Source organism: Micromys minutus (assembly GCF_963924665.1).
Source record: "Micromys minutus genome assembly, chromosome: 4".
In the NCBI taxonomy this organism is placed as follows: domain Eukaryota; kingdom Metazoa; phylum Chordata; class Mammalia; order Rodentia; family Muridae; genus Micromys; species Micromys minutus.
The window spans coordinates 77593920-77605742 of NC_137973.1; the positions used below are offsets into that span (position 1 = coordinate 77593920).

Consider the following 11823-nt stretch of genomic DNA (forward strand, 5'->3'; position numbering starts at 1 on the left):
CCATCTATCACCCTGTGCACTTAAAGATACCAGTTTGGGTTAAAATACTATAATGAGAAATTGCTTAACAATCCAATATTCAAATGCATGTATGTAAGAGAATTAATCACTTAATTAACGTTTGTTTGAATTTTAACATTGCATCTATTTTATACCAGGGTTTCAGAACAGAATGGTATTGCATTAAGTAATATGCTTCTGAAGAGATCAGCCACAGCTATTCCTTTGTTTCTTTTGTTGGTGACGTCCTGTGTAGCCCAGTATGGTCTCAAAACCTTAACATTATCTCCTTTCTTCTCCGAGTGCTGAGAGCACAGCACACACTGCCTCTCCCAGAAGGAAAAACCAAATCTGAATTAAAACTACAAATAAATAACACCCAAATAAAAGACTAAAACTGGATTTTAGTGACACGAGCTATTAAATTTAAAAGCGAGTTAACATCCAATTTGGCGTTTATGTACCAATGGAGGCAGTGACAGTCTTGCAGTATGGACAGACACCCTTCTGCTGAATTTGAAGCTGAAACAGAATTATGGGAGAAGGGGGGACTATGACTCATATGTCACATCGTACAGATTCTAAAATGATGAAGTGATAACACTGCATGTGATCTTAGATGGGAAAATGGTAGAGACTATCCAACAAGGGGAGAGGATTAAACCTTCAGCTAAATACAACAGCACCAAACACCTGCTTTACTTCCAAGTACTTCCCACTAATTTGTAAATACTAATCGAATATCAAACCATCTCAAGAAAATGTAATAAAACATCAGGTAAAACTTCTCGTAACTCTCATGGACAGCACACACACTGAGATCTGGAGGTAACACTGGTATGTGGAGGCAGGCATCCCCAGTGGTTGGACAATCTACTGAGTCCTTCCTAGCAGCCTGTGGCTGCAATTAATTTAAATCTGGATCCTAGCATAAAGGATAAGTTATTATGTTATTGGAGATTCATGGTACCTTATGAATATTTAACACTGTAAAACTGAAATTCATTGATGGGAACCTCAGCTTTACAAAATGCCGACTGTGGATCAGGAGACTTCACTTCTAGGATAATCAGACTGATCTCTGCCTAAGGGGTCATAAAATACAACAGGAACCACAGTGGTGAATGCATCCATTTCAGGGCGGTATCAGTTAGAGCCTCGGCCCATTCTGTGGGAGCATCTTCACTGAAGACAAAGGACGAGGAAGGGATGAGGTATGGGAACAGTCAAGATTAATTACATGTCTTTAGTTATTTCTGGGGGATGGGGGAAAAGGGTAAGAGTGCTGCCCAGAAGACAATTCACAAGAGCTGGCTTTCTCCATGAGTCAGGTCCCTGGGCTCAGGGAAGTTGCCTTTTCCTGCAGAGCTCTCTCTCCAATTCCCACAGCCTCAAGTGCTGCGTTTGCCTTCTCTATTGGGAATGGTGGTAGTCATTTCAGGAAAGACTCAAGCATGAGCTAAGGTGAGAATGGGAGACTCTAAGTAAAAACTTTTGCAAGAAAAATGAGAGACTAAAAATGCAAAAGAAGACTTTGTAGAATAATTTTGCAGAGTTACATGCTCAGTCCACTCATGGTCAAGGAAAATTGCTATTTCCTACCTGCTAAAAATCAGCCCCAATTATAATCATATTAAACATAAGCAATTCTGTTGAACTCGATTCTGTGAATTCTTAAAAAAGGCCCACCCAAACTATTTTGACTTTTAATTTTGATGTAATTCAAATAAGACATCTGTTTTTAGAACAGCTACATAAAAACAGCCCGTACAACTTCAATGAGATCCAACTCACATGAGATCACAATTCTGATTTGCAGGACACTGAGGATAATTACAATCATAGATGCCTGCCTTCTTGCTCTTACCCTGTTGGCCTGTTAGTATCGCAGCTCTTCCATTTGGAGGAACAGCAGAGCTTCTATTTCCCATCAGCTTAGGGCAGTAACCTGACAGTATGATATGGTTCTAATCTGAGCTTTAACCTCATTCACAGACAATGGGAGGAAGGAATACTTAGACTTACCTTTCCGGACACAATCTTCTCATAAATCTGAATTGGCTGGTCAGCAAAGAATGGGGGGTAGCCAGCAGCCATCTCATAGATCAGCACACCCAATGCCCACCAGTCCACTGCCTTATTGTAACCCTGGGATAGAACAACATCAGTGAACACTAAGTCACAAGTAATTTCAAAATGATCTGGAAATGTATAAACATGATTATAGCAGTTTTTAGCAGCTGTGTAGAATAAAATATGAAGATGAATAAAAGCTATCAGGGCAGATTTAATTAAATGAAGTAAAGAATTTCCAGATATTGGAATGTGCTATTGGAAAGACTATTAAATCTGTCCCAAATATCACTGTAGTAGCGCTGACAGGGGACCCTCTTCTATGCTGTTATTCAGAGTGAAAAGGAATCAGAGCACGCTACTATGGAGGCCCATCCGAGGCTACAACCCTGTGCATTCCGTGTGCAACACTGTGACTAGAAAGGTCAAACATTCCAAAGTAAACAGGATGATTAGAAAGGCAAACGATGAAACTGACTTCCAAGCAGTCTGCATTCTGGAATCTGGAGGGTGAAAAACGCTTGATACAATCACGTCTATTTTAGTATCTTTTGAAACGTAAAATTTAAAGAGCCTCTAGTCAGTAGTAGTGTGTAAGTACATGTGAATTTTGCTACTTGCTTGTCTATGTCTCATCTCCTGAAGACACAGGAAAGAAAACATGTATAGGTTGTGTGAACAGTGTTCCCAGAGAAAAGGCATGCTTAAAGAGTGCTTTGTGAGGAAATACAATTCGAATGTTCTGGTCTGTTTCATTTGCCATTTTTATATCAAGCTTGCTAAAATATACATGCTAATAAGCATTTGTAAGAGAATGCCTGATGTTTATATTAATACATTCTCAATACATAATACATTTATACAACGTTTGCTATCTGCCATGGTCTATTTCAACTGAAGATTATGTGGGAAAGACAATGCTCCGATGTTTCAAACATCCCTTCACTTAGGTGTCGAGTCTGAAACAAAGGAAGAACTGACAAGTGACCCATGTTGCCTTTAGCTCTACATCTGGGAGGGACCTGGAAGAAGCTTCTGCACTGGACGACTCCTGTTGGGAGCAACCAGGACTGCCTGGGCCGTACTGAAGGTTAGGTCATTACTCTGCTTCACCAGGACTCAGAGTGAAAACTAACACAAGTTAGAACTTACGACCAGCTCTAGATCGATGGCCATTTAGGAACCGTGCCCCGCAGACTTAACTCGTAACTTAAAGGGCTGCAAGCTTCCGCTTGTGCATCAGCAGTACCAGTACCAGTACCTTGCTCAGGATGATCTCCGGGGCCAGGTACTCTGGGGTGCCACACAGTGTCCAAGTCCGGCCCTTGACTCTTTTGGCAAACCCGAAATCTGTGACCTAGGAAGGGACACAGAAGTGTGAAAACTCACTCAGAGAGAACCGAGGTCCTGCACTTAAATCCAAAGCTAAGAATTCAGGATTAAAACAATATTCATGAAAAAGAGCCAACATGATTAATAGTAATTCATGAAGGTGATTATTTAAACCCCATCTCTTTCCGAAAAACCCCAAAAACAAAAACAACAAAAACAAAAAACAAAAACAAATCTAGCTGGCAGGGCCTAGACCTAAGTAAGCATCTTACAAGTGAAAACAAGGAGCAAAAAGGAGAGGTTTAATACGGAATGTGTGCTGATATAAACACCCAGAGCCCTGCACGTCTCTGCCTATGACGTGGATCATCAGGGGAACAGACAGCCTCTCCAGGTGCCCCGACAGGTAAGCCATAGAAAGCCTTGGCCTCGAGCTAGTACAGGAGACCCAGCACTAACTGCGGTGTCTGCAGTTTGTTCTCAGCCAGCCACACAGTTGAGTGGTGAATGTTGCTACATTTTCTGGGTTAAAATCCTAATTCTTCCATTCTTGACTCTGTACCTGCCATGACTGAGACTCACTAACTTTAAGATCATGACAATAAGAGCATTTATAATTCACAGGGTTATTATTAGCATTAGAAGAAGTGACACAGACTATCACTTATCCAAAGTTTTTGGTACCAAAAGTGTTTTGAGGGTTTAGATATTTTAAGTATTTTAAATATTTCCAAATGAGCACAGAGATCCTGGTGAGGGGTTGGGCACAGAATTTATGTTTTGTAGACACTGCAGTCACAGCCCAGAGGAGTCACAAACACTATCACCAGGGCGCCTGACTCTGACTGCACCTGTCACATGAAGCCACCTGAGCAGTTCTCCACCTGCAGTGTCATGGCAACGTACAAATTTTAGATGGGAATCATTTTGATTTTGATTTTCAGACTGAGAGGTGCTCAACCTACACACACAGGACTCCTGGCACCCATGACAACTCACACATTTAGACCTATTGTTTCTTTTGGGAGGAGCCTAAGCTTAGTTCTCAGCCACTGACTCGAGGAGATACAAGCATCACCCCTTCATGTGGGGTGTGCTTGCCTGTAAAGGCAGAGCTGTGAATTCATCTCAAGCCTTTAAACCAAACCAAAGCAAACCAAACCAACCAACCAACCAAACCAAACCAAAACAACCAACCAACCAACCAACCAACCAAAACCATCAAACACTGACATTTGAGGCAAAATGTGTGAAGCTATTTCAGTGTTTCCCAAATGTGTCTGTACCATGTGATCCAATCCTACCTGGATGTAGCCCTGGTGGTCGATTAAGAGGTTTTCCGGCTTGAGATCTCTGTAGATGAGGTCAAGGGAATGGAGGTACTCAAATGTTAGCACGATCTGGGCTGCATAGAAGCGAGCATGGGGTTCACTGGAAAAGAGAACAGTTCCCTGTAAGAACGGGTGAAGAATGCTCACTAGTGGGCTATACACAAAACACAAGTGGAGTGGAGGTATTTGGAGAGAGGGTTTCTTTTTTCAAATGTTGGTGAAGAATTTGTTATTTTCCGAACATCTATTGCTTTCAAATAACACATCTTATTGCAGGTTCTCATTGCCCCAACTGGGAGATGGTGATGCCACTGCATATATAGCTGTCCTTGAGGACAGAAAAGCAAATGGCCATTCAGTGGTCTAGAGGAGCCACCACTACAGTTACCAGGTCACAGGCTCCGCTCACTCTTCTCACACGTTTCAAGGGTTTAAAGAATTTCATTATACAGAATTGCTTAATTGCATTTATCTGAAGATCAACACTGTTTCCCCTATTCTGGAGTACTTTCTCCCACTAAGTGACTGACACATACTCATCATATAAAATCCTGGTAAAAAGAACATGCAATACCATCTAGAACTATACAGGCAATCTTGTCATGTGGGTTTCCAAATTTCCAATTGGGCATGTTTATCATCACATAGACACAATCTGTATGTTTGTAAAAAGCCAGGTTCTTGTGCCTGCATCATATATCTAGAAACTTTGACATTGGTGTAATTTTCATGCTATAATCTTAGAATTATTTGAAAATGTAGACCACATTTCTAATTGGAATTTGTAGTTGATTTTCAAATACATTAAGTGTTTGCTAATTTGCTTGATAAACTTGTATGACTTTCAGATTTGTGTCTTTAATGAACAACCTCAATTATTGGTAGAATTTCAAGGCACTGTACCAGAATCAGAAATCCCTAAGAAGACTTGGACACACATTGTTCTTTGTGCCCATCAGAACATTCCACAGGTCCTCTCTTGTCACATCCACTCAGGTGCTCAATAAATACTGGCTGACTTCAGAAATATGCAATGGTATTTTATGATGCCTCTCTAGTTCCAGTCAGATCCCAACAAGGCAGTAAAGAATGAGGGGGGCCCTGGAGTAGATATTGGGGGACTTCTCTCTGGTTTTGAGACATGCGATCTTACAAGTTCTAATAATTTGATCTGGAAGGCCCCTTTATATCTCCTCTTCTCATCTGTAAATATGAGATTGGCTTGGCATTGTATTTATGTTTATAAACATATTGTTTATGCCAAGAAATCTAGAAAGTATATCAATCCAGTAATCAAAATGTTGAAATGTAAGAGAATATTCTAAGTGCAATGACTTAAAGCAGCTTTAAGTATAGAAATCAGTCTAAGTCAAGACTCAAATGACTGACAGACTGATAAAACCCACACTGAGCAACTACTCAAGTCCTTTGGTAAGAATATGCCTTGCTTTGAGTTCACATACAGCAAATGTTGGGGTTCAGGAATGATAATTCCCACTGAGTTATTTTAGTCAGCTTGCTTTCCTTACAGCACTGGGTGGGGCATGAAATGCAGACCTGGGTAGCAGAGACACGGTTGCAGAAAAGGAGCAGTGCATTTGAAGGGCTATGGGAACAGAAGCGTGGTTGCAATACTTTAAGTACACAGGGCTTCCTTGGAGTCAAGGAACAAAGGACTAAGCAGAACCACTTAGGGTGATGGGAAAGAGCTAAAAACAGGACCATCAACGTCAAAGAGAAGCCACATTTCACTACACAGTCTCCATACATATTAGGTTCCCCTTGCACTAAAGGTCAATAATGAATCTGGGCTTAGGCTCAGGCAACTCACATAAGTAATGGCTGATTCTGTGTGATTCTCTTGTGATGACCCAACTCTACGACCCCCTATTATCAGTCAGTCATTAGTTTCATGGAAACTCACACTTAGGTTTAGCTGAATTCTGAACACTGAGTGAAACTTATCCTGGTCTTAATCTTAGATACGTTTTATAAAAGATTACTAATTAACAGTTGTGGCTACGAGCCTTGTACATAGATAAAAACTGAAGGATGTTAGTAATAATCTGAAATGTTACTAACTAACTAATTAACTATATATATATATTCTATATATACATATATAGAATTGTGTATATAATTTGTTTATATATTTAAGAAACTCAATATAAATGCTTTAATTAAAGTCTAAAAAGACTTTATATAATAACCTCATCTATCACCATCACTACTATTTTTATATCCTTTCTCATATTCATCATTCAAATTTCTGTTATAAATACCCATTAAATATTATTACTAATCACATAGCATGCATCTCAAATACTGTTATTTTTTTCAAAGCATGTTGGTTTTTTAACTTTAATTTATTTTGTTTTTTAGAAATTCTTCAAATCATATCACAATACTTACCAGTGGAAGAATATTTAAATTAGTTTCATAGTGTTCTCATTTGAAATTTAAAGCTCATATATGGTATAACTTCCTATTACTGTATCTACCTAATACTTTCTATGGATAAAATATGAGTTGATTAAATCAGATGCAATTTTAGTTTAAAATAAACACAAGCATGTGAAGACTCAAGGAAGGAAGACATGCGCACGAGTTACCTGAACCTTCCAATTCTTCTTAGATGTGAAAACATTTCACCCCCAGGAACATATTCCATAACCATGTATAAATTAGAATTATCCTATGAACAGATAACAAGTACCAATTATAAAAACACATTTTAAGATGACAGCATGTTCAGTTAGAAAGGGCAAAGTCACAATCCATTTAACAGATCAGTCAAAATGAGTGGGAGAGACACGAAATAAAGTGTTCTAGGTTTTCCACACTCATTTCCACACCCTAGTATTCCAGCCACAGAGAAACCTGAGGCTCTTACTGTTCCTCTTCCTGAAGAGGACGTTTAATTCAGAATAATGAAGTGCTATAGCACTGACACACTGGCACAGCATATGCAAAGGACTAACAAAATTAAAAAACAATTTGGAAAAGCTAGTAAGAATATTTACATTTTCTGTTTGCAAGATGGATGGTTGTAATACTTTAAGTATATGGGGCTTTATTAGATTTCCCCAACAAAGGAATAAGCAGAACCAAGATGCTGCCTATGACTCAGCAGTCCTGAGACACCAAGTACCCTCCCACAGAACCAGGGCAGCTCCGATGTAAAGGATCAACCCTTCCCACCTAATCTGACTTAGCAACAGCGGCATAGAGGTTGTTCTCCTTGGTTAGCAAAATAACAGCAACAATAAGCCCCCAAAAGCCCAGAATACAAACTAGTACATAAAGGAAAATCCAGGGCATGACAGGAAGGGTTTAAGCTCTGCAGAAAGTGCACAGCATCTTCATTTGAATGAGCCTAAGACTGACTAGTAAAATGTCCATTCGCACATCACTGTAATCTTTGGCTTTGTCTTGCCTTCCCATGCAAACTTACACAGGTCAGCAATAGGGAGACACAGAACTCCCCCAGTGTTGCCCAAGCTCATGAGCCCAGTGGACAAATTACACAAATCTAAGGGGCTTTACTTTTTTGTTCGGATCCATTTTATCATTTCACTAGAATTTTCCTTCTGCTTCCTATGTTAAAAGCATATCTGAGTGGAAATATCTTCATTAGACATTGGTGCAACTGACCTTAAAAGAATACTCCAACCGAACTAGGAACGGAAACTCCACTGCCTGCAGAATTCTCTTCTCATTCAAAGTGTGCTCTATTTGCTTCAGCTTAACAACCTGCGTGGAGGGAAAGACAGACTTCACTGCACTTAAACCAATTTAAATGCTACTATCAGTTCAAAGAGACGTCTTCCATGTAATAATCACAATGGATGGGCAGGATTACTAGACTTCAGTAAAGACAACGGTAACAATCAGCCAGGGCGGTAATGGTCAAATGTTTGCAGCCTAGCAAAGAGTTCCAGGCTCTGTCTTCTGAAGTGTGTCTGCTATCCCAACATGTGGGAGGCCAAGTCAGGAAAAGGACCATAAATTCAAGACTAGCCTAGGCTACATAGTGAGATACTGTCTCAAAATAAAATAAAACAAAATAAAAAAGTCAACTATAAATCAAGTTAAAAACAAGTGTTAAATGAGAACAAAAACAGACCCATTGCTTTCAAAGTTACTATGTGAAAATATTTTCCACTAACAACAGGATCAAATCACTTATTTTTGTGATTAAATCAAAGTAAGTAGCAGAAAATTAAAGATCAAGGTCAGCTATATTCACATGAGATATGGTATGATTAAAATTGACATTCATTCAAGATATATAAACTGGGAGGGCATATATGCTCAGCAAATTTTTAATGTAAAAGTTTAAAAACTTAACTACTTAAACTGACTTGAAGGTCACATGGATATGTGAATAGCAATATATGAGTGACCGGCAAATGACAGCTATGATTTCATAAGCTGTCAGAAGAGAAATTGCTTACTTGAGGCTCAGGACAGAATCTTCACATCTCTAAGATTCTGATGCTTTAATGTCATGGGACATGATGCAAGTCACGTGGTTAATTTACACAGTAACAGCTCAAAACAGTCAGGTGTTACTACAGCTTATCTAAAGACAGTAAGAGCAGAGATGAGTTTAACAGACAGACAGGAAAGGCGCAGGAGAGATGGAAGGAAGCTGGGTCTCGGTTAATCCTTAGAACCAGTCCCAGAGAGGAAATGAGCAGAGACAAGCAAGAATGAGGGTTTTATTCAGCTATGCTTAAGGATAGTGCTTCTGAAAATCTGGTAAAGAGTGTGTCAGAGAAAACTTTACAAATACCTCTTAGAATAGAGCTCAGATATTAGCGTCAAGATTCATATACAGGCCACACAGCATCCCTTCCCTCAGAAAATTATGCATCCTTTTTGGAGTCAACTTTCAAGTTAGAGAAGTAGATATGAAGACCACAGATGTCAGCACGAGGTGAGACTCCAGTGCAGTTTGGAAGATAATTATGAAAGGCTAGGAAGGAGGAAGATAGAGCTCAACTCTGTCTTAACAAACTTAATAAAAGTTACAGGCTTTCAGATGAGTCAAAGAAATGCTATGGTAGAATAAAAAACTAGCTGACACTGGCCATCAAAGGGGAGAATTTTGGAGCTAAAAGTGTGTTTTGAGAGACAATAATGACGAACAGTGCATGGAAATCAGATAACCCTTGGCCAACAATCTGGTCTGCCCTACTAGCTGTCACACACTGGAAAATTATGGAGAGCAGTGCTTAGCTCAAACAGGAGAACACCACATACAACTGAGAAGATTCACTGATACAACAGGCACATACTTGTTACATGTGTATATGTGTAGACGTGTGTATTTACAGATGGCATATATGTTTGCCTGTGTGTGTGTTTGTGTGTGTGTGTGTGTGTGTGTATATATATATATATATATATATATATATATATATATATGTATGTATATATATATATGCTAGCAATATCAGACACACTGTAGAGAGAAGTAATGCAATTGCCTTACTTTTCGTATTGATTAATCCCTTTACTCTAAGACAGAAGAAGCTGAGTTTACCTAACTGAATGACTTGTACGATCTTACTGACAGAAAGTGGGTTATTATGGTTTGTTATTTTATTACTTATCTCAAGCAAATTAAATGAACAAAAAAATCGAAATATAAAGTTTTTCATAGTAATTTATGCCAAGACACAGTGTACTGCAGTAACAGAAATGACAACAAACTGCAGTTACTTTTTGGCAAAATACACATTATCCATGAGGTAGCCATCTTGGTAAACTATTTCACAGGTTTTACAGTATGAAAAGAAGAACCCAATATGTCTTTCTAAGTATTTTAAAGTTGAGGAGGGTAAATATTATTATTTCTCAATATCTCTGAAGTAAAGCATTTTATAAATTCTTTAAGAAAGATGACATATTAGAAGCTATCCTGACAGCATTTAATAAACATTGTAATGATAAGCTTATAAATAAAAGCTGAAGCTGAAGCCTCTTGTTGTTTTGTGACCAATATGAGCAGGTGAGTTGGTAATCTCTCTGGGACCCATAACCTACGGACAGAATAAAAACAGGAATAAAGTGGCCTGGGAAAGACACACAGACACACAGACACATACACAAAGACACAGAGAGGGAGGTAAGGTGGCTGAGAGAGAGAGAGAGAATGAGACAGAGACAAACACACACACACACACACACACACACACACACACACACACACACACACACACACACAGAGAGAGAGAGAGAGAGAGAGAGAGAGAGACAGAGAACAAGAGGGGCAGACACAGAGAGAGTGTCAGTCTAGAGCCTAGAGAGATGCAATCCGCAAAGACCATAGGAGAAACCAAATGAGGACAGGAAGAGAAACGGAAGGAAGGCCCCAGGAGTAGGGGCAGGATCAGGAGGGAGCTGCATGTCCAGGGGCTGAGGTGGGGCCATGTCAGGAGGAGTGGCCAGCATGGTCACATGCTCCAAGAAAAGCCATGTAAGATGAGCAGAGTGCACTGGAATTGATTTGGTTAGTGGTCCGGCGACCCTTTGCAGAGACACACAGGAAGAAAGTGAGAGGCAGGGATGGATAAGGAACATTTCAAGTATGGGGTTAGAATGACAGGAAGTGAGTCAGCAAAACCACTCTTTAAGAAGAATGGTTAGAGAACATGTGACTGAGGGTGGTGGATGACGATGGCCGATTAAATATGTGTATCATTGATTACCTTTAATTTGAGAGAGACCTATGCCAGGATCTCCTTTTCATGGTAAAGATTAATCTTATTCTAATTAAAATGAAAGCAGGGACAGTCTGATGCTATGGTGCCCAGTTTGTGTGGCAATTTAACATAAAATGTGGCTAATCAAAATGTAAAATATACAACAGACTTTGAAGTCTTAGTATGAACCACAATATCCTACATTTGTTAAGCATTAAACACTGGGCCATTAAATAAATCAGTCTTTAAAATCTACATCTTACTTCTTATGCTGTGGTTACTCTGTAGAGTTAGAGGTAGAGCTTTGTTCGAATACTACGGGATGAAGTTTATCTCCACATCTGTTCCCACAGGTCATTTACACTATCATGTCT

At 39.4% G+C, this 11823-nt stretch overlaps 1 protein-coding gene across 2 annotated transcripts in view; it reads right to left on the reverse strand.

Moving 5' to 3' along the window:
- PRKACB (protein kinase cAMP-activated catalytic subunit beta) overlaps positions 1–11823 on the reverse strand; it is a gene marked incomplete at its 5' end in the record, with an annotated part of 83815 nt that overhangs the window by 13564 nt on the left and 58428 nt on the right. For both annotated transcript variants that reach the window (XM_080915317.1, XM_080915316.1), the window contains 5 exons: positions 2026–2148; positions 3335–3430; positions 4710–4836; positions 7349–7431; positions 8391–8489. In XM_080915317.1, the coding sequence (XP_080771443.1) occupies positions 2026–2148; positions 3335–3430; positions 4710–4836; positions 7349–7431; positions 8391–8489 (528 nt within the window). The remainder of the gene's footprint in view (positions 1–2025; positions 2149–3334; positions 3431–4709; positions 4837–7348; positions 7432–8390; positions 8490–11823) is intronic.